The 24,107-nt window shown below is 38.7% G+C and overlaps 1 protein-coding gene across 2 annotated transcripts in view; it reads left to right on the forward strand.

Moving 5' to 3' along the window:
• LOC133241097 (glycerophosphodiester phosphodiesterase domain-containing protein 4-like) overlaps positions 1 to 22,827 on the forward strand; it is a 133,852-nt gene extending 111,025 nt beyond the window's left edge. For both annotated transcript variants that reach the window (XM_061406183.1, XM_061406184.1), the window contains 3 exons: positions 10,667 to 10,749; positions 11,541 to 11,593; positions 22,399 to 22,827. In XM_061406183.1, coding sequence (XP_061262167.1) covers positions 10,667 to 10,749; positions 11,541 to 11,593; positions 22,399 to 22,709 — 447 coding nt within the window. In that variant the 3' untranslated portion in view covers positions 22,710 to 22,827. The remainder of the gene's footprint in view (positions 1 to 10,666; positions 10,750 to 11,540; positions 11,594 to 22,398) is intronic.
• The last annotated feature ends 1,280 nt before the right edge of the window (positions 22,828 to 24,107 follow it).

The following is a 24,107-nucleotide window of genomic DNA, read 5'->3' on the forward strand; positions in this document are numbered from 1 at the left end:
TAGTACAATAGAAGCAGTTTTATCCAACACACATGGGTCTGCTTAATGGTCTGTTTGTTGAAAAAGTTAGAACAGGACATCATGAAATAAGTTATATATAGTCTATTACCATTTTATTATGTTTAAAAAGCATACCTAATATTTAGTGGCTTAAAATTAACAAATATTTGTCTGTCACATTCCATATGATGGCTGAGTTGTTTCTCCAGCCTGAGACAGCTTGACTGGACTAGGTGTTCTAGGATGGCCTCATCTACATGTCTAGGTTCTTACCTGGGATGACCGTGGTTTCTTCATTTGGTCACTCATCCTCAAGGAGGCCAGCTTGTGCATGTTCACCTGCTGGCACTGGATTTCCAGCAGCAAGAGAGGTCAAGCACTAGTGCACATGCTTTCTTAAGGATGTCCCAGTGTGATGTTTGTAAATGTACCATTGGCCAAAGAAAATCACATGGTTAAGTTCAGATCCAAGGTGGGTCAGGGGGAAAAACAGACTTTACCTCTTAATGGAAAGTGACAGTGCACTCATGTTTCATATAGGCCTGCATTTTGAATCAAATAATGTGGCCATTTTTATAAACAATCTACCACAAAAACAAACTCAGAATGGATTAAAGACGTAAGACCAGATACTTTAAAACTCTTAGAGGAAAGCATGCAACACTCTACCCTGTAGGACTCTCATCCAGATTCATTGGAGAAAAAAGCTTTATAGAAAAGCAAAAGCTAAGAGAATTCAGCACCAGCAGACCAGCATTGCAACAAGTACTAAAGGAACTTCTCTAAGCAGAAATGAAAAAGCAAAAATAGAGACAGAAGAAATTACAAATGGAGAGACTCACTGGTAAAGCCAAACATAAAGTAAAGATAGGAAATCATCTGTGCACCAAAATAGGACATAAAAACCATCAATTGTGTGGAAAGCACAAATGGAGGATATTGGAAATGTGTGTGAAATTAAAAGACCTTAAAACAATCTTGTTTATATATAGACTGCTATGTCAAAACCCCATGGTTACCACAAGCCAAAAATCTACAGTACATACACACACACAAAAGAGAAAAAGAATCCAAACACAATACTAAAGTTAGTCATTAAATCACAGGAGAAAGAAAGAAGTAAAAAGACCTGTAAAAACAAACCCAAAACGATTAAGAAAATTGTAATAGGAAAATACATATCCATAATCACCTTAAATGTAAATGGATTAAATACTCCTATCAAAAGACACACACTGGCTGAATGGATACTAAAATAAGACCCATATGTATGATGTTTATATGAAACCCACTTCAGACCCAGGGATATATATAAACTGAAAGTGAAGGGATGAAAAAGATATTCCATGTAAATGGAACTCAAAAGAAAATTGGAGTAGCAACACTCATATCAGACACAATAGACTTTATAAAATAGAGACTGTTATAAGGGACAAAGAATGACACTACATAACATTCAAAGAACAATCCAAGAAGAAGGTATAACAATTTTAAATATATATGCACCCAAATATAAGCACCTTAATACATAGGGCAAATGATAACAATCATAAAGTGAGAAATTGACAGGAACACAATAATAGTGGGGGGAGACTTTAATATTTCACTTACACCAGTGGGCTGATCTTCCAGACAGAAAAATTGAAAAGGAAACACAAGCCTTAAATTACACATTAGACCAGATATTAACTAATATTTATAGAGCATTCCATCCCACTGTAACACATTGCACATTGTCCTTAAGTGCACATGGAACATTCTCCAGGATTGACTGTATGCTGGGCCACAAAGTGAGTCTTGGTAAATTTAAGAATATTGAAGTTATGGGATGAAATGTCCTATAGATATCAATTAGGTCTAACTGGTCTATTGTATCGTTTAAAGTTTGTGTTTCCTTGTTAATCTTCTGTTTAGTTGATCTATCCATAGGTGTGAGTGGGGTATTAAAGTCTCCCACTATTATTGTGTTGTTGTTAATTTCTCCTTTCATACTTGTTAGCATTTGTCTTACATACTGTGGTTCTCCCGTGTTGGGTGCATATATATTTATAATTGTTATATCTTCTTCTTGGATTGATCCTTTGATCATTATGTAGTGACCTTCTTTGTCTCTTTTCACAGCCTTTGTTTTAAAGTCTATTTTATCTGATATGAGTATTGCTACTCCTGCTTTCTTTTGGTCCCTATTTGCATGGAAAATCTTTTTCCAGGCCTTCACTTTCAGTCTGTATGTGTCCCCTGTTTTGAGGTGGGTCTCCTGTAGACAACATATGTAGGGGTCTTGTTTTTGTATCCATTCAGCCAGTCTTTGTCTTTTGGTTGGGGCATTCAACCCATTTACGTTTAAGGTAATTACTGATAAGTATGATCCCGTTGCCATTTACTTTATTGTTTGCGGTTCGAATTTATACACCATTTTTGTGTTTCCTGTCTAGAGAATATCCTTTAGTATTTGTTGGAGAGCTGGTTTGGTGGTGCAGAATTCTCTCAGCTTTTGCTTGTCTGAGAAGCTTTTGATTTCTCCTTCATACTTGAATGAGATCCTTGCTGGGTACAATAATCTGGGCTGTAGGTTATTTTCTTTCATCATTTTAAGTATGTCTTGCCATTCCCTCCTGGCTTGGAGAGTTTTTATTGAAAGCTCAGCTGTTATCCTTATGGGAATTCCCTTGTGTGTTATTTGTTGTTTTTCCTTTGCTGCTTTTAATATTTGTTCTTTGTGTTTGATCTTTGTTAATTTGATTAATATGTGTCTTGGGGTGTTTCGCCTTGGGTTTATCCTGTTTGGGACTCTCTGGGTTTCTTGGACTTGGGTGATTATTTCCTTCCCCAGTTTAGGGAAGTTTTCAACTATTATCTCCTCAAGTATTTTCTCATGGTCTTTCTTTTTGTCTTCTTCTTCTGGAACCCCTATGATTCGAATGTTGTAGCGTTTAATATTGTCCTGGAGGACATTTCATCCCCAAACAATGAATTTCACCTTTTTCTCAAGCGCACATGGAACCTTCTCCAGGATAGATAACATCCTGGGCCATAAAGCTAGCCTTGGTAAATTCAAAAAAATAGAAATCATTCCAAGCATCTTTTCTGACCACAATGCAGTAAGATTAGATCTCAATTACAGGAGAAAAACTATTAAAAATTCCAACATATGGAGGATGAACAACATGCTGCTGAATAACCAACAAATCACAGAAGAAATCAAAAAAGAAATCAAAATTTGCATAGAAACGAATGAAAATGAAAACACAACAACCCAAAACCTGTGGGACACGGTAAAAGCAGTCCTAAGGGGAAAGTTCATAGCAATACAGGCACACCTCAAGAAACAAGAAAAAAGTCAAATAAATAACCTAACTCTACACCTAAAGCAACTAGAAAAGGAAGAAATGAAGAACCCCAGGGTTAGTAGAAGGAAAGAAATCTTAAAAATTAGAGCAGAAATAAATGCAAAAGAAACAAAAGAGACCATAGCAAAAATCAACAAAGCCAAAAGCTGGTTCTTTGAAAGGATAAATAAAATTGATAAACCATTAGCCAGACTCATCAAGAAACAAAGGGAGAAAAATCAAATCAATAAAATTAGAAATGAAAATGGAGAGATCACAACAGACAACACAGAAATACAAAGGATCATAAGAGACTACTATGAACAATTATATGCCAATAAAATGGACAACGAGGAAGAAATGGACAAATTCTTAGAAAAGTACAACTTTCCAAAACTCGACCAGGAAGAAATAGAAAACCTTAACAGACCCATCACAAGCACGGAAATTGAAACTGTAATCAGAAATCTTCCAGCAAACAAAAGCCCAGGTCCAGACAGCTTCACAGCTGAATTCTACCAAAAATTTAGAGAAGAGCTAACACCTATCCTGCTCAAACTCTTCCAGAAAATTGCAGAGGAAGGTAAACTTCCAAACTCATTCTATGAGGCCATCATCACCCTAATACCAAAACCTGGCAAAGATCCCACAAAAAAAGAAAACTACAGACCAATATCACTGATGAATATAGATGCAAAAATCCTAAACAAAATTCTAGCAATCAGAATCCAACAATACATTAAAAAGATCATACACCATGACCAAGTGGGCTTTATCCCAGGGATGCAAGGATTCTTTAATATCCGCAAATCAATGTAATACACCACATTAACAAATTGAAAAACAAAAACCATATGATTATCTCAATAGATGCAGAGAAAGCCTTTGACAAAATTCAACACCCATTTATGATAAAAACTCTCCAGAAAGCAGGAATAGAAGGAACATACCTCAACATAATAAAAGCTATATATGACAAACCCACAGCAAACATTATCCTCAATGGTGAAAAATTGAAAGCATTTCCTCTAAAGTCAGGAACAAGACAAGGGTGCCCACTTTCACCATTACTATTCAACATAGTTTTGGAAGTTTTGGCCACAGCAATCAGAGCAGAAAAAGAAATAAAAGGAATCCAAATTGGAAAAGAAGAAGTAAAACTCTCACTATTTGCAGATGACATGATCCTCTACATAGAAAACCCTAAAGACTCCACCAGAAAATTACTAGAACTAATCAATGATTATAGTAAAGTTGCAGGATATAAAATCAACACACAGAAATCCCTTGCATTCCTATCCACTAATAATGAGAAAACAGAAAGAGAAATTAAGGAAACAATTCCATTCACCATTGCAACGGAAAGAATAAAATACTTAGGAATATATCTACCTAAAGAAACTAAAGACCTATATATAGAAAACTATAAAACACTGGTGAAAGAAATCAAAGAGGACACTAATAGATGGAGAAATATACCATGTTCATGGATTGGAAGAATCAATATAGTGAAAATGAGTATACTACCCAAAGCATTTTATAGATTCAGTGCAATCCCTATCAAGCTACCAACAGTATTCTTCACAGAGCTAGAACAAATAATTTCACAATTTGTATGGAAATACAAAAGACCTCGAATAGCCAAAGCGATGTTGAGAAAGAAAAATGGAACTGGAGGAATCAACCTACCTGACTTCAGGCTCTACTACAAAGCCACAGTTATCAAGACAGTATGGTACTGGCACAAAGACAGAAATATAGATCAATGGAACAAAATAGAAAGCCCAGAGGTAAATCCATGCACATATGGACACCTTAACTTTGACAAAGGAGGCAAGAATATACAATGGATTAAAGACAATCTCTTTAACAAGTGGTGCTGGGAAATCTGGTCAACCACTTGTAAAAGAATGAAACTAGAACACTTTCTAACACCATATACAAAAATAAACTCAAAATGGATTAAAGATCTCAACGTAAGACCAGAAACTATAAAACTCCTAGAGGAGAACATAGGCAAAACACTCTCTGACATACATCACAGCAGGATCCTCTATGACCCACCTCCCAGAATATTGGAAATAAAAGCAAAAATAAACAAATGGGACCTAATTAAACTTAAAAGCTTCTGCACATCAAAGGAAACCATTAGCAAGGTGAAAAGACAGCCTTCAGAATGGGAGAAAATAATAGCAAATGAAGCAACTGACAAACAACTAATCTCAAAAATATACAAGCAACTCCTACAGCTCAACTCCAGAAAAATAAATGACCCAATCAAAAAATGGGCCAAAGATCTAAATAGACATTTCTCCAAAGAAGACATACAGATGGCTAACAAACACATGAAAAGATGCTCAAGAATATTGAAGTTATATCAACTATCTTTTCTGATCACAATACTATGATACTAGAAATCAACTACAAGGGGAAAAAATGTAAAAAACCAAAAACACGTGGAGGCTAAACAATATGTTACTAAACAACCAATAGATCACTGAAGAAGTGAAAGAGGTAAAAAGATACCTAGAGACAAATGAAAATGAAAATACAATGATCCAAAACCTATGTGACATAGCAAAAGCAGTTCTAAGAGGCAAGTTCATAGCAATACAAACTTACCTCAGGAAACAAGAAAACTGACAAATAAATTAACATTACATCTAAAGCAAGTAGAGAAAGAGGAACAAAGAAAACCCGGAGTTAGCTGAAGGAAACAAATCATAAGATCAGAGCAGAAATAAATGATAAAGAGATGAAGAAAATGATAGGAGCAATCAATGAAAAATACAAGCTGTTTTTCTTTTTAAAAGATAAAAATTGGTAAACCTTTACCCAGATTCATCAAGCAAAAGGGGAGGGGGCACAATCAATAAAATTAGCAATGAAAACGTAGAAGTTACAACTAACACCAAAGAAATACAAAGGATCATAAGAGACTAACACAGGCAACTGCGTGCCAATAAATTGGACAACCTGAAAGAAATGGACAGATTCTTAGCAAGGTATGATCTCTCAAGACTGAACCAGGAAGAAGTAGAAAATATGAACATACCAATCACAAAGAAAGGCAATGCCAAAGAATGGTTAAACTACTGCACAATTGCACTCATCTCACACTCTAAAGTAATGCTCAAAATTCTCCAAGCCAGACTTCAGTAATACATGAACCGTGAACTTCCAGATGTTCAAGCTGGATTTAGAAAAGGCAGAGGAACCAGAGATCAAATTGCCAACATCTGCTGGATCATGGAAAAAGGAAGAGAGTTCCAGAAAAACATCTGTTTCTGCTTTATTGACTATGCCAAAGCCTTTGACTGTGTGGATCACAATAAACTGTGGAAAATTCTGAAAGAGATGGGAATACCAGACCACCTGCCCTGCCTCTTGAGAAACCTATATGCAAATCAGGAAGCAACAGTTATAACTGGACATGGAACAACAGACTGATTCCAAATAGGAAAAGGAGTACATCAAGGCTGTATATTGTCACCCTGCTTATTTAACTTATATGAAGAGTACATCATGAGAAATGCTAGGTTGTATAAAGCACAAGCTGGAATCAAGATTGCCGGGAGAAATATCAATAACCTCAGATATGCAGATGACACCATACTAATGGCAGAAAGTGAAGAGGAACTAAAAAGCCTCTTGATGAACGTGAAAGAGGAGAGTGAAAAAGTTGGCTTAAAGCTCAACGTTGAGAAAATGAAGATCATGGCATCCGGTCCCATCAGTTCATGGGAAATAGATGGGGAAATAGTGGAAATGGTGTCAGACTTTATTTTTTGGGGCTCCAAAATCACTGCAGATGGTGACTGCAGCCATGAAGTTAAAAGATACTTACTCCTTGGAAGGAAAGTTATGACCAACCTAGATAGCATATTCAAAAGCAGAGACATTACTTTGCCAACAAAGGTCCGTCTAGTCAAGCTATGGTTTTTCCTGTGGTCATGTATGGATGTGAGAGTTGGACTGTGAAGAAAGCTGAACGCTGAAGAATTGATGCTTTTGAACTGTGGTGTTGGAGAAGACTCTTGAGAGTCCCTTGGACTGCAAGGAGATCCAGCCAGTCCATTCTGAAGGAGATCAGTCCTGGGTGTTCTTTGGAAGGAATGATACTAAAGCTGAAACCCCAATACTTTGGCCACCTCATGTGAAGAATTGACTCATTAGAAAAGACTCTGATGCTGGGAGGGATTGGCGGCAGGAGGAGAAGGGGCCGACAGAGGATGAGATGGTGGATAGCATCACCGACTCGATGGACATGAGTTTGGGTGAACTCCGGGAGTTGGTGATGGACAGGGAGGCCTGGCATACTGCAATTCATGGGGTCGCAAAGAGTCGGACATGACTGAGCGACTGAACTGATCTGAACCAATCACAAGCACTGAAACTGAAACTGTGATTAAATGCTCCTAACAGGCGAATTCTACTAAGCATTTAGAGAAGATTTACCACATATTCTGAAACTATTCCAAAAAAAATTGGCAAAAGAACGAAAACTCCCTAACTCATTCTATGAGGCCACCATCACCCTCATACTAAAACCAAAGATACCACAAAAGAAGAAAATTACAGGCCAGTATCACTGATGAACATAGACACAAAAGTCCTCAACATAATACTACCAAACTGAATCCAACAACACATTAAAAGGATCATACACCATTATCCAGTGGGATTTATCCCAGGGATGTAGGAATTTATCAATACCTACAAATCAATCAGGGTAATATACCACATCAACAAATTGAAAAATAAAAACCATATGATAATCTCAATAGATACAGAAAAACTTTGGACCAAATTCAGCACCTATTTATGATAAAAACTTTCCAGAAAATGGGCATAGAGAGAACATACTTCAACAAAATAAGGGCAATATTTGACAAACCTACAAATAACATCATAAATCAACAGTGAGAAACTGAAAACATTTCCTTTAAGGTTAGGAACAAGACAAGGATGTCCATTCTCATCACTTTTATTCAGCATAGTTTTTGGAAGTCCTACCTATGGCAATCAGAGAAGAAAAAGAAATAAAGGGAATCCAGACTTGAAGAACCTAAACTGTCATTGTTTGTGAATGACATGATATATACATAGAAAATCCTAAAGATGCTTCCAGAAAACCACTAGAGCTCATCAATGAATCTGGTAAAGTTGCAGGTTACAAAATTGAAGACACAAATGGTTAGAAAGATATGCCATGTTCATGGATTGAAAGAATCGATATCGCTGCAACAGCTATACTACCTAAGGCAATCTACAGATTGAGTGCAATCCCTATCAAATTATCAATGACATTTTTCACAGAACTAGAACAGAAAATCTTAAAATTTTTATGGATACAAAAAGTATCTTGAATAGCCAAGCAATATTGAGAAAGAAAAATGGAGCTGGAAGGATCAGGATCCCTGACTTTGGCCTATATTAAAAAGCTACAGTCATCAAAACAGTATGGTAGTGACACAAGGATAGAATTATAGATAAATGGGACAGGATATAAAGCCCAGAAATAAATCCATGCACCTGTGGCCAATTAATTGATGACAAAGGAGGTAAGACTATACAATGGAGAAAAGACAATTTCTTCAATAAATGAGGCTTGGAAAACTGGACACCATCATGTTAAAAAGAAATGAAACTAGATCATTCACCTTTTGACATAGCCTCAAAGTCTTTCTTTTGAGAGCATTCAGATGACTGAATTTTGTATTTTGTCACTTGTATGTGCTTCCCAGTGCACCAGCTGTGACTTCTAAGTTTAGTTTCCTTGATGTACAAGAACTTCAGTTCATTTGGAGAAGGAGGAATCTTCAGATTTTTATAATCCTCGCACCCCTCAGTTTATTTTTTAAAAACCTCTTCTGTCATCATCGAGTTTTTCAAAGCATTGACTTTTTTATTTTTTGGAAAATGTTGTACTTTTTAAACTCTGATCATACAGATTTCATATAACATTAATTAAACTCCTTCCCAGGTGGTTCAGTGGTAAAGAATCTGCCTGCCAATGCAGAAGACACAAGTTGAATCCCTGGATTGGGAAGATTTCCTGGAGAAGGAAATGGCAACTCCAGTTCCAGTACTGGAAAAGGCAACTCCAGTATTGTTTCCTGGGAAATCCCAAGGATGGAGGAGCCTGGGGGGCTGCACTACATGGGGTTACAAAAGAATCAGACATGACGTAGCAACTAAAACAACAACAATAATTACACTGTACATTTATAACAAGTACAGGTGTTCTAAGTCATATGGATTGTAAGAACAACTGATTCTTAGTGACTGTACAGCTGATCTGGTGGGCAGCATGCAGCAGGCCAAGGCCTCAGTCAGTCAGTTGCCTACTGGGGGTTAGGAGCCTTGGCTTAGTAGAAGTTGGTTAAGAGATTTTATTATGCCTGCCTAGTAGATCTGTTGTGAGAATTAGCTGTGAAAATATACCTCACATGCATAGAATACTACCTTAGCTCCTGTAAATGCTCATTAATATTAATTGTTGTTCTCATCATTAACTTGATCATTCGTATTATTGTTGTTGTTCTTGTACCATTATTAATCAGACCAAGCAAAGACCTTGAATTAGGATGGAATTGACATAAGAAAGATAAAAATGCCAGACCTAGTACCATCAAATAGTATTGGAGGTGGAAAAATGAAGGTAGAAAGGAAGGATCAAGCCAGGGAATTAAAAAATTTATTCAGTAGAACCTAGATAATGGAGCTGTGAAATGGGTGATGTAGGCAAGAAGCCTAGAGAAGTGGGCATGCTAGTTAAGAATGATAATTTCAACATTTTTATTTGAAGCATGATTTAGAAGAATGATTCCTAAATGCTGGTTCACAGACTGGTAGCTTGTTTCTGGGAGCTTGTTAAAGATGCAGAAATTCTGATTCCTGAGTCGCTAATGAGGCCCAGGAAGCTGTCTTACGAAAGGCTGCGGCTCAGGTAGATTTGGATGCACGGCCAGGTTTGGGAAGCTGTGCCGTGAACACATAGAGCACTGGAAGCCAAGGAACTTGGGCTGTAGTCCTGGGTCCAGAGAAGACTTGCTCTGTGACATCTCTGCGACTCCCTCAGACCTCTGTTGAGGGTCCAGGGAAATGAGGTGTGTGAAGTGTTTTAGCCCTTGTAGAGCCCTCGACACATGTAAAGCGGGGATTACATGTTAGGTTAGCAGCAGGTATTCTCTGTGTTTGACTTCAATCCTGGCAATCAAGGTTCCTCTCCCTGCTCTGCCCCCTCTCCATTCCTGCTCAAACAAGGGACTTGATCCACATGATCTACAATGTTCTCCAACTGCAAATGCCTAAAACTGTTTTCTGTTTTGCAGACACCAAATTTCTACCTGTTCTTGTGGATTTTCATGGATATTCTTTCTGCAGTTTTCATTGTTTCCATATTTCATTTTCATTGGTAAGTATACATTTGTAATTTTGTATAATTTTTTCCCAAAATAAGACATAAATGGTTTTGTACCTTGTGAAATTTATGAAAAAAGTTACACTCTTCCCATAATCCCATGTGACAAATCCTCAGGGAGACAGGGTTTTAAAGGTTTTATCTTCCAAACCTCCTGTTTCTTCTCATACTGCCTGCAGCTCCACACACCCCTTCTACCTCCTCAATGTGAGACCATATTCTAAGGATAAGGACTTTCACTAAAGCTTAATCAAAGCTTTTTTTTTTTTTTTTTTGACTATATATCCCTTGTGGATCAGTTGGAAGAGGACAAGAGTTGAAGGTTGTTCAGAAGAAGTGTCCCACCTTCCACAGAATGGGACAAAGCAGGGTGCTGTGTAAAGAGCAAGCTCACACTCCAGGAAGCCAGGGTTTTAGCCCTGGCTTTTTCTGTGGTTGCTGGGTGACCCTGGGAAAATCATTGCCCCTTTCCAGACCATAGTCTTTTTTATCTGCCCAATCAAATGACATTTGAGAATTCTTGAAGGGAAAAATGCATCAAGATGGTAAGGTTCAGGATGGGAGAGGGAACATTTGGTTGAAGAATTTTAGCTAGAAGAAAGCGTGGTCTTTAGATCTCATCATGCCCATTGTTTCCTCATTTGAGTTATCCTTTAAAAGAGGAAACTTCATACCCTCTGCCCAAGGTACCATTTGACTGGTAATGTTCTTTTCTGGCCACTACCTGTGTTACTGTTGCTTTGGAAGAGGTCTGCAAGGCTCATGGACACTCTGCTTCCTTCTAGGTGGAGAGAGAGCCAGAGTGAAAAAATTCGCCAGGGTATCACCAGTTACACAGGTAAAGTCAGAGGCCTAGCCCCCTCTAATCTCTTCATTCCTCCCCATTGCCTCCATGAGGCAGGGCTTGCCCTTAATATTTCTGACAAGAGTTGAAGGAGTCTAAAGTTACAGGGTGGGAACCACTGAGAAGCTGGGCAAAAAACAGGCTGTGCACAGACTCTGTGAGGCCCTCGACATCACAATATATTGTGGACTTTATCCTCTAAGCAATGAGACTCCTTGGAAGATTTTGAACATGGTTGTATATTTGCTTGCTTTGTCATATATTCATTCATCACACAGTTATAGAATACTGACTTTGTGCCAGGCAGTGTGAGACTGAAGTACCTGAAAGCTTTATATATGGAGGGTGTCTCTAGAACAGAGGCTCTGGTCCAGAGAGCAGTGAGGAAGCAGGAAAAGGTATAGCAGCAGTTAACATCTTTGGTTCAGCCATCTAGTTCCAGGACAGAGAAGCTGACATGCTCCTCAGGGCTGAATGTGCTTTATGTGGCTTCAGTTGTGATGTATGTTGGAAGGTGGAAGGAGAAAATTGACAAGATCCTGGAATGCTGGACTAGAGTCTGCTGCTGCTGCTGCTAAGTCGCTTCAGTCGTGTCTGACTCTGTGCGACCCCAGAGACGGCAGCCCACCAGGCTCCCCCGTCCCTGGGATTCTCCAGGCAAGAACATTGAAGTGGGTTGCCATTTCCTCCTCCAATGCATCAAAGTGAAAAGTGAAAGTGAAGTCGCTCAGTCATGTCCAACTCTTAGTGACCCCATGGACTGCAGCCTACCAGGCTCCCCCATCCCTGGGATTTTCCAGGCAAGAGTACTGGAGTGGGGTGCCATTGCCTTCTCCGGGACTAGTCTAGACTCTGCATATAAACATCAGGAAATGGCAAGTGAGTTTCAGACAAGGGAGCAGTATGCTTAGTCACTTGTGTAAAGGGATAGAATAGCAAAATAACTTATTAATCAGCAGAATAACTCAGGACTGAGTAAGTGGGATACGTCCAGTAAGGGAAGGGAAGCTAGTTTATCATTCAGGAGGTTGTGGGGATAATCACACAGTGAGTTACTGGCTTGGGAAGCCAGTGCAATGTTAAAGGGAAAACCAGTGAGGAGGCAGAAGACTGTGCAGTACATGATGCAGTTTCCTCCCATTGCTCTTGGAGTCTTTAGTAAAGTTGATACAATCAAAAATGATTGATTAATTTCTTGTGAACAGTTGTGAAGATGATGAGATACTTTGTATCAGCTATCAGTCTTCAACACATACATAACTTAGACTTTCAGGAATGTATCCACAGTTCAGTTCAGTTGCTCAGTCCTGTCGGACTCTTTGTGACCCCATGAACCGCAGCACGCCAGGCCTCCCTGTCCATCACCAACTCCCGGAGTCCACCCAAACTCATGTCCATCTAGTCGGTGATGCCATCCAGCCATCTCATCCTCTGTAGTCCCCTTCTTCTCCTGCCCTCAATCTTTCCCAGCATGAGGGACTATAAAAAAAATAAGAAATTTGAAGAGTAATGATATTTTGTATAGTAAAGCTGAAGGTTTAAATCAAGTCACCCAAATTTATTAAGATATAGAGTAATTTCCAGTGACTCTGAGTATTATGAATTTTAAGAAGGTCACTCTGCAGGCTGTTAAGGAGACTGAAGGCTGTGTTCCAGCTGCCTTATGATATTCAGAAGTTATATCAGTAAAGTAGGGCTTCCAAAACAAAATACCATAGACTGGGTGGCTTAAGCAACAGAAGTTGATTTTTCTCACATTTCTGGAGGCTGGAGGTGCAGGATCAATGTGTCAGCAGGTTTGGTTTCTTCTGAGGCCTCTCTAATTGACTTGCTGGTAGACTCTTTGTTGCTGTGTCATCACACAGCCCTTCCTCTGTGCACACACAAACCCCCAATGTCCTCTGTGTCTCCAAGTTTTCTCTCTGATCAGACTGGATCAGGACTCACCATAATGGCCCCATCTTAATCATGGCTTTAAAGGCTTTATCTCCTAAATTAGTCCTATATTGAAGTTCTGTGGTTAGGGCTTCAACATATGAGTTTGTGTGGTACACAGTTCAGCCCATAATAGTAATCTAATCAAGAAATAAAGAGAATATGGAATTGGTGTGGAAAGCATGGATGGGATAGAAGTTCTGAAGGAAAGTTCAAAGAACCATTTAAATTTGAATGAAGAAAGGTGGGTATCATGCCTTAGAAAATAAATTAACTTGACAACAACTTCCCACCATATTTAAATGAGAATAAGAAAATAAGGTGAGTAGATAATAAACTAAGAATCTTTCATGTTTTTAATTTTTAGTTGCTTATTTACAGAAACCAGTTTTGCCTGATCTAAATAAATATATAGAAAGACCATTTGAGTACCTAAAAGAGACAACTAGAAGGCAAGGGATGAAGTTTAGTATCAGGGAATGAACAAAGATGACTGGAAAGAAGCCAAAACCACAACCTAGAGCTATCAGTTCAGGTCAATTACTCAGTTGTGTCCGACACTTTGTGACCCCATGGACTGAAGCACACCAGGCTTCCCTGTCCATCATCAACTCCCAAAGCTTGCTCAAACTCAGGTCCATTGAGTCGGTGATGCCATCCAACCATCTCATCCTCTGTCATCCCCTTCTCCTCCGGCCTTCAATCTTTCCCAGCATCAAGGTCTTTTCCAATGAGTCAGTTCTTCACATCAGGTGGCCAATGTATTGAAGTTTCAGCTTTAGCATCAGTTCTTCCAAAGACAGCCTGGAGCCATGCAGGGCGAGAAGACTAGGCCTTGCATACTAAGCCTAGTGTCACATCTTGCACCATGACTACCTTTAGATAGACATGTACTGCTGCACCTGCTGCTGCTACCTTTAGTATACACACACACACACACACATCTTTAGGATATATTTTTCAGCCCTTAAAAGAAGTTGATCCTTTATCTTTTGTCTCATATAGTTTCTTACAAAAAGTCATTCAAAAAACAAATCTTCCATTGTTTTAATCATTGTTCCTCTACTTATAATATTTTATCTTGTCTCATACAGTTTCTTATGAAAAATCATCCAAAAAAGAAATCTTCCTTTATTTTAATCATTGTTCCTTTGCTTGTAATATGTCCTTTTTAAGGCTGTTTCTTTCTTTTTTTTTAATGTGCTAATTTTATTTTATTTTTTAAAATTTTATTTTATTTTTAAACTTTACAATATTGTATTGGTTTTGCCAAACATTGAAATGAATCCGCCACAGGTATACATGTGTTCCCCATCCTGAACCCCCTCCCTCCTCCCTCCCCATACCATCCCTCTGGGTTGTCCCAGTGCACCAGCCCCAAGCATCCAGCATCGTGCATCGAACCTGGACTGGCGACTCGTTTCATACATGATAGTATACATTTTTCAATGCCATTCTCCCAAATCTTCTCACCCTCTCCCTCTCCCACAGAGTCCATAAGACTGTTCTATACATCAATGTCTCTTTTGCTGTCTCGTACACAGGGTTATTGTTAGCATCTTTCTAAATTCCATATATATGTGTTAGTATACTGTATTGGTGTTTTTCTTTCTGGCTTACTTCACTCTGTATAATAGGCTCCAGTTTCATCCACCTTATTAGAACTGATTCAAATGTATTCTTTTTAGTGGCTGAGTAATACTCCATTGTGTATATGTACCATAGCTTTCTTATCCATTCATCTGCTGATGGACATCTAGGTTGCTTCCATGTCCTGGCTATTATAAACAGTACTGCGATGAACATTAGGGTACATGTGTCTCTTTCCCTTCTGGTTTCCTCAGTGTGTATGCCCAGCAGTGGGATTGCTAGATCATAAGGCAGTTCTATTTCCAGTTTTTTAAGGAATCTCCACACTGTTCTCCATAGTGGCTGTACTAGTTTGCATTCCCACCAACAGTGTAAGAGGGTTCCCTTTTCTCCACACCCTCTCCAGCATTTATTGCTAGTAGACTTTTGGATTGCAGCCATTCTGACTGGAGTGAAATGGTACCTCATAGTGGTTTTGATTTGCATTTCTCTGATAATGAGTGATGTTGAGCATCTTTTCATGTGTTTGTTCGCCATCTGTATGTCTTCTTTGGAGAAATGTCTATTTAGTTCTTTGGCCCATTTTTTGATTGGGTCATTTATTTTTCTGGAATTGAGCTATAGGAGTTGCTTATATATTTTTGAGATTAGTTGTTTGTCAGTTGCTTCATTTGCTATTATTTTCTCCCATTCTGAAGGCTGTCTTTTCACCTTGCTAATAGCTTCCTTTGTTGTGCAGAAGCTTTTAAGTTTAATTAGGTCCCATTTGTTTATTTTTGCTTTTATTTCCAATATTCTGGTGAGGTGGGTCATAGAGGATCCTGCTGTGATATATGTCGGAGAGTGTTTTGCCTATGTTCTCCTCTAGAAGTTTTATAGTTTCTGGTCTTACGTTTAGATCTTTAATCCATTTTGAGTTTATTTTTGTGTATGGTGTTAGAAAGTGTTCTAGTTTCATTCTTTTACAAGTGGTTGACGATTTTTCCCAGCACCACTTGTTAAAGAGATTGTCTTTAATCCATTGTATATTAAGGCTGTTTCTTTTATTACTTTTTTCAGTAATTTGATTATGATTTACCTCAGTGTATATTAGTGTGTCTACCTGCTTAGGGTTTGCTGAACTTCTTAGATCAGTAAGAGTATAAATTTTCAGCCTGTATTTTTCAGATATATTTCTGCTATTACCTTCTTTTTGGGTTTCCAATTACATAGATATTAGATGGTGTCATATTATCTCATAAGTTACCAAGACTGTTTATTTTTATTTTTAGCCTATTAATTTCTATGCTTCATCTTGGGTATATTCTATCAAAGTTTGGGTTGTTTTTGATCACTGGGTAACAAATTACCACAAATCTATCAGTGTAAAGCAACACAAATTTATCATCTCCCAGTTTGTGGGCCAGGGGTCCCAGCATGGGTTTTCTAGGTCTACTGCATATCTCACCAGGCTTTCATGAAGATCTTGGCTTGGGCTGCAGTCTCATCTGAGACTTAAGAGTCCTCTTCCAAGCTCATTGATTGTTGGTAGAATTTAGTTCCTTACAGTTGCAAGAACTGAAGTCAGTCGTGTTTTCTAATCACTCTTGAATGAGCTTTTCTCTGAGATCTAGATATTCCATTCAGGTCTTAGTCATAGGCTTTCTCACATCATAGCATCTTCCTTACACCCAGTATAAGAATATCTCTTGTAGCAGATGGATTCAGGAGAAAGAGAACAAAGGGAAAAATAATACACAAAATAAATAGAAAACAAATTGAAATATGGTAGTCATAAATTCAACCATTTTATTAAGTTCAGTTAACATAAGTGTACCAAATACTCAAAGTAGTAGTGGAGATTTTAATATTGGATAGAATTAAGCAAGACCCAACCATATGCAATTCATAAAAGAAATGCTTCAAATATAAAACACAGATTAATAGTGAAAGGACAGAAAATTAAAATCAGAAGGGAGAAAAATGAAAAAAGATAGGATGGAAAATAATATGCCATACAAACAGCAAGCATGAAAATAATATCTGAAAGATAAACTTTAAAACATGGAGCCTTACTTGAAATGAAGATTTCTTAAGAAAGAAAAGGTCAGTGTATCAAGAAGGCCCTATAATTATATAGTTAGTAACACAGCTTCAAAACACATTAAACAAAAATAGAAAGAAATAGAAAAATCATAGTTAAAGATTTTGACATTCCTCTCTTAGTACCTGAAAGAACAACTAAATTCATCAAAAAGTAAAATCAGAAAGGATATAGAAGTCTGAACACTTCCAGCTAACCTGACCTAGTTGACAGAAAATATTATATTCAACAACTGCAGAATGTACAATATTTTGAAATGTAAATGGTGTAGTTGCAAAATAGACCATATGGCAAGCCATAAAGCAGATCTGGAAGATAGAGCTGATTTGCCCAACACACAGATGCAAACATACTGAATTAAGTAAAATGAGACAAAGGAATATGTTCCAATCAAAAGAACAAGACAAAGCCCCAGAAAAATAACTAAATGAAACAGAGATGAGCAATCTACCTGATAGAGTTAAAAATAATGGTCATAAACATATGCTTATTGAACTTTGGAGAAAAATTGATGGACATAGTGCAAACTTCAACATAAAATACAAGAAAGTACCAAACAGAAGTAATAACTGAATCAAAAAATACATTAGAAGGGCTCAGCAGCAGAACAGATGATGTAGTAGAACGAATCAGTGAGCTGGAAGACAAAACAATGGAACTCACCGAGACAGAGCAGCAAAATGAAAAAAGAACTTTGAAAAGGAAAGATGCATTATGGGACTGTTGGGACAGCATCCAGTGTAATAACATTCACATTATAGTGCTTTCAGAAGGAAAAGAGAAAGAGAAAATGCCCCCAAAATTAACTGAAGAAACAGTGGCTGAAAACATCCCTAATGTGGGGAAGGAAAAAGACATCTAGATCTAGAAAGCCACAGAGTTCCAAATAAGATGATCTCAAAAAGACACATACCAAGACACATTAAAGTTAAAATTGTAAATTTAAGGAGAAAGAGAGAATCCTAAAAGGAGAACACAAAAACCAACTTATAATCAAGGGAAACAGCATAAGGTCATCAGATTTTTTAGCAGAAAATTTACAAGCCAGATAGGAAAGGTGTGATATATTAAAAGTGTTGAAAGAAAAAACTTCCAAACAAGAACTCTCTACCCAGCAAGGTTACCATTCAGAATTGAAGGAGATATCAAAAGTTTCCCAGATAAACAAAAGCTAGAAGAGTTTATCACTACTAGACCAGTTCTACAAGAAATTATAAGGGAGTTCTTTAAGTTGGAAGCATACAAAAGTAAAAATATCACTGGAATATGTTTATGTATAATAAAGGTAGTAGAGGAAATTGATGTATTTTAAACTTTTTATTGATCAAGAGATTAATCACAAGGGAAATTGGAAGCTATTTTAAAGTGTAATGCATATACAAAAGCAAAACTTGTGTGGTACAACTTAAGCCATAACTTAGAGGGAAATTAGTAACTTTTAGAAGGAAGCCTGGCTTAATAGTGATTAAGAGTCTACTGTAGCAATCTAGAAAATGGAGTTATTTTCACCAAGTAAAAGAAATGAAATGGTAAAGATAGCATAAACAGTAAAACAGAAATGATACAAACTATGGAGAATATTCAAAAAGTGAAAAGTTAGTTCTTAGAAAAGATGAATAAAATTGATAAACGCTTAGTAAGGGGAAAGAGGAAGAGACAGACTGATTGCCAGTATAGTGAATGATTAATGAGAGATTATCTCTCCAGATCCTACACATAAAAAGGAAAATCATGGAACATTTTTAAGCCATTAAATTTAAATGAGGTAAACAAATTCCTTCAAATGATTTAATTTTCCAGAACTGAAAAAGAAATAGAAATTTTATAACCTATCAGAATCTTTCAGAATCAAATCCATGTATCAAAAGCCTCACAACAAAGGAAGGTCCAGGCCTGATAAGCTTCACTGGTTAAGTGAATATTTAAGAAATAATACCAATTTTATACCGACTCACTAAAAAAAACAAGTGCATTTCTTAGCTGACTTTTTATGGTCAGAAATAATCTCATATAAAAAATATCTGACAAAGACAGTGCAACATCTAAATGTATAGATCAATATCATTCACCAACTTAGCCATAAAACAATATATTAGCAGATTGAATCCATCAGTATAAAAAAAGGATAAAACATCTGGAGCAAGTGAGATTTATTGCAGTGGTACAAGTTGGATATATAATTTGCAGGTTAATCAATCTATCATCTAATCAAAATAGACTAGAAATAAAGTATATTTGACAAAAATCCACCTCTATTTATGATCAAGATCTAAGTAGCCTAGTTATCGAATGAAACTTCCTCAGTCTGATGAAAGATACTTAAAACCTCAGCCAGTATGATTGTTAATGGTGAAACAGGATTTTCTATATAAGATCAGTAATAAGGCGAGGCTGTCTGCTCTCACTGCTTTTACTTGGCATTGTACTGAAGATCCTAGCTAGTTTCAATTAGTTCAGTCACTCAGTCGTGTCTGACTATTTGTGACCCCATTGACTGCAGCACGCCAGGCTTCCCTGTCCATCACCAACTCCTGGAGCTTGCTCAAACTCACGTCCATTTAGTAAGATAGCCAGTTTAGTATATATAAATTATATACTAAATATATATATATATATATATATATATATATATATATATATAAAGATAAATAACAGGCATAAATGAAGAAATAAAACTCCTAATTTGCAGACATGATTATATACAGTAAAAAATTAGAAGGAATTAAATGACAAACCTACTACAACTGGTGACTTAAGCAATAGCTCAGGAATGTTGTTGTTCAGGCTCTAAGTCATGTCTGACTCTTTGCAACCCCGTGGATTGCAGCATGCCAGGCTTCCCTGTCCTTCACTATCTCCCAAAGTTTGCTCAAACTCATGTCCACTGAGTCAGTGATGCCATTCAGCCATCTCATCCTCTTTCATCCCCTTTTCCTCTTGCCCTCAGTCTTTCCCAGCATCAGGGTCTTTTCCAATGTGTTGGCTCTTCACATCAGGTAGCCACAATTTTGGAGCTTCAGCTTCAGCATCAGTCCTTCCAATAAATCAGTTCAGTTCAGTTCAGTCACTCAGTCATATCTGACTCTTTGCAACCCCATAGACTGCAGCACGCCAGGCCTCCCTGTCCATCACCAACTCCTGGAACTTGTTCAAACTCATGTCCATCGAGTCAGTGATGCCATCTAACCATCTCATCCTCTGTCATCCCCTTCTCCTCCTGCTTTGAATCTTTCCCAGCATCAGGATCTTTTCCAATGAGTCAGTTCTTTGCATCAAGTAGCCAAAGTATTGGAGCTTCAGCTTCACCATCAGTCCTTCCAATGAGTATTCAGGACTGATTTCTTTTAGTATTGACTAGTTTGATGGCCTTGCAGTCCAAGGGACTCTCAGTAGTCTTCTCCAGTATCACAGTTCAAAAGCATCAATTCTTCAGCACTCAGCTTTCTTTACAGTCCAACTCTTACATCCATATATGACTACTGGAAAAACCATGAATATTCAGAATTAATTTTCATCAGGATTGAATTTGGTTTGATCTTGCTGCCCAAAGGACTCTCTATAGAACCTTCTCCAGCACCACAACTTGAAAGCATCAGATCTTTGTCACTCAGCCTTCTTTATGGTCCCACTCTCATATCCATACATGACTACTGGAAAAACCAAGCTTTTTTTTTTTTTTTGATCTTTGTCGACGAAGTGATGTCCTGCTTTTTAATATGCTGTCTAAGTTTTTTCCCAAGGTAGCAAGCATCTTTTAATTTCATGGCTGCAGTCACTGTCTGCAGTGATTTTTGAGGCCAAGAAAATAAAATCTGTCACTGTATCCACTTTTTCCCCACATGTTTGCCTTGAAGTGATGGGACCAGATGCCATTAGTTTTTTAAATGTTGATACAAGGTCAATATAGAAAAATCAACTGTATGTTGATATGTCATCAGTGACTACTTTAAAAATTGAAATAGCATCATCTACAACAGTATAAAAGCATAAACAGGAATTTTAGGAAAATATTGTAAGCCCTCGCAAAGAAGATAGATGATTGGTCACTGAAAACTACAAAAGTCTAGTGAGAAAAAGAAGACCCAGATAAATGGAGCAACATAACACATTCATGAATATGAAAACCTAATATCATAGATATTAGATGTCATGGAATTGAAGTACAAATTCAATTCAGGTGCATTAAAAGTTCCCTTCAGCCTGTGAAGCTAAAATTAAGCTCATGTGTGCAACTATTTTTTCAAGAGTGAAATTACACACAGGGGAAAAATAACTGGATTCTCTTCTTTGGATTCTCACTGTCTTCTAGACTTCGTGTCCACAGTTCCTCCTTATATTGTAAATTCTTAGATAATTTTAAGATATTTTCATTTTATATATGATCCAGTTTTTAATTTGTCTTTGATGAGAGTCCATTTCCTAGCTGCACTATGAGAAAAAGTCTCCATCATCTATTTTTTCTATCATTCGGTTAGAAAAAAACCTGAAACTATTTTCTGAGCAATTACTGTGTGATAGACACTCCTGAGCACTATACATGGGGTGGCAAGCAAGGCAAAGTTTCTATTCGTAAAAAGCTCCCATTCTAATAGAGGATGGCAATGGCACCCCACTCCAGTACTCTTGCCTGGAAAATCCCATGGACGGAGGAGCCTGGTAGGCTGCAGTCCATGGGGTCGCTAAGAGTCGGGCACGACAGAGCGACTTCACTTTCACTTTTCACTTTCATGCATTGGAGAAAGAAATGGCAACCCACTCCAGTGTTCTTGCCTGGAGAATCCCAAGGATGGGGGAGCCTGGTGGGCTGCCGTCTATGGGGTCGCACAGAGTCGAACATGACTGAAGTGACTTAGCAGCAGCAGCAGCATTCAGTTTTTTGTTTACACTGCTTCGGAGTCAGTGGTTGGGAAATACATGAACCTTAAACAAATGTTGATTTCACCCTTCTTCTGAGTGCTCCTGTGTTGAGGTAGAACCTCACCCAATAGACTCTTAAACTTCAGCACCTTGTTGTACAGATGTAGTGAAGTCTGCCCAAAGGCTGGGTAGGGAGAAAACTAAGGGGCAAGATTCTAAAATGGTGAGTGAGGAGCTGACATTTTAAAGATGACTAGGATTTTACCACATTACTAGCAAAGATTGGAGAATCGACTTTGGAGGAATTTATGTTGTTTTCTTTTCTATCCCACAGAAGCTTCAAGTGCAAGCCTCCAAAATGAAGTAGTAGAAATTATGGGTATCCCTGCACCTTTTCCAGAGAGGGAAAGGGAACCTCCAAGTTCTAAAGCTGTTGTACCAGAGATTGTCAATGAAACCACTATATCAACTGTGCATCCCACAGATGACATTGGACAACCAGTGCCGACTGAGCCAGCCTTTGAACCCATCCAAGCACCCACTTCGGAAGCCAACAGAGAGGCCACCCTCCAAACAGTATTGCCTACCTTGGAGGCAAATGAACCAATGGTTCCCTCTGTGGAGAAGCCTCCTCCTGAAACGTAACCTGAAAAGCCCCCCCAGCATTGACTCCCTCCAATAAGTCTCTTTTATGATGGTTTCCACCACACCCAGCATGTCTTTCTCCCCTTTTGGGGCTGTCTTCAAAGAATAATTAGCCACACCTTGCCTCCTTCTCCTTTTTCTCCCTCTCTGTGCCCAGGGTGACCTGATGGTAGAGAGATAGGAAAGGGGTGCGGAAGAGCCAGGGAGGCTCTCAGGAAAACAACTCTGGTCTTGCCTTTCCTCTCCAGGGGATGAGCAGAGGGGAAAGAGTGTGGTCCTAGAGTTGGAGTTGGTTGTTCTCTGGGTGTCAGATAATCTGTCTCATCGTAACCCTTCATGATATTCCCACAGCTAAAGGAGTAGCTGTGGTGAACATCAGCCTATAAATAAAGGCAGCCTCTGAGGAACTAAGAAGGTAATTGATACAATCTTTGGGACCCTTTGTGGTCACTCAGGCTGACAAAGTCAAGGGAGGAATGCCAGAGTGATGCCGTCCAGAGTCAGAGAAGGAGAGGTGGCATGGGCATGAGCGGGGGCAAAGATCTCACCCCACTCACACATCTAGTCGTACAGTGTGCATGGGGTGCTTCCGCATAGCTTGTCGCTGGCTGATTCTCCAGTGGGGTGGTGGGCATAATCCCATGCCCACCCAGTGGCTTTTGACCTTGAAGCTGACTTTTGACTCGAGCTGAGAACCCTGCGTTAGAAGCAGGAAGTTGTGTTCTATTGTGTGACCATCTACTCACCCTCCTTGTCCAGGGCTCATGTTCCCGTGTATATGGTGATGGGCAGGGGCAGACACCACAGCACCTTCCCTGGACTGACTGTGGAGTCCTATAAACATTGGTGGGGCAGGGCTGCCTCAGATGGCCGCATTGTCATCCCAGAAAGCAGCGCTGTGTGGTTTGAGGACTTTATTTCAGCATCAACCCCTCCCCCTCCCACACAGGCATCTGGAGACCAGGAATAGCACTCTCTGTGGAGTGGTTTGTCACCTACATGCAGGTGACCCCAGATGCTTGTGCATTTGAGGACAAGTAAGCTAGGCTGGCTGTGCTGAAGTATCAGGGGCCTTGAGGACAGATCCCTAACATGCCAGAGGCAAGAGGATTCTCCCCTGTCATCTCTCCAGGCACTCAGCCTAGCCAAAGCCCAGAGGGATGCCCCACCCCCATATCACACCTTCCCTGTCTGAAGACCCCACCCCAGAACTGCCCAGAACTGAAGTTGCTCAGTCATGTGTGACTCTTTGCAATCCCATGGACTGTAGCTTACCAGACTCCTCCATCCATGCAATGTTCTAGGCAAGAGTACTGGAGTGGGTTGCCATTTCCTTCTCCAGTTCAGTCGCTCAGTCGTGTCCGACTCTTTGTGACCCCATGAACCGCAGCACGCCAG

The sequence above is a fragment of the Bos javanicus genome, chromosome 29 (genome assembly GCF_032452875.1).
Source record: "Bos javanicus breed banteng chromosome 29, ARS-OSU_banteng_1.0, whole genome shotgun sequence".
Taxonomy (NCBI): domain Eukaryota; kingdom Metazoa; phylum Chordata; class Mammalia; order Artiodactyla; family Bovidae; genus Bos; species Bos javanicus.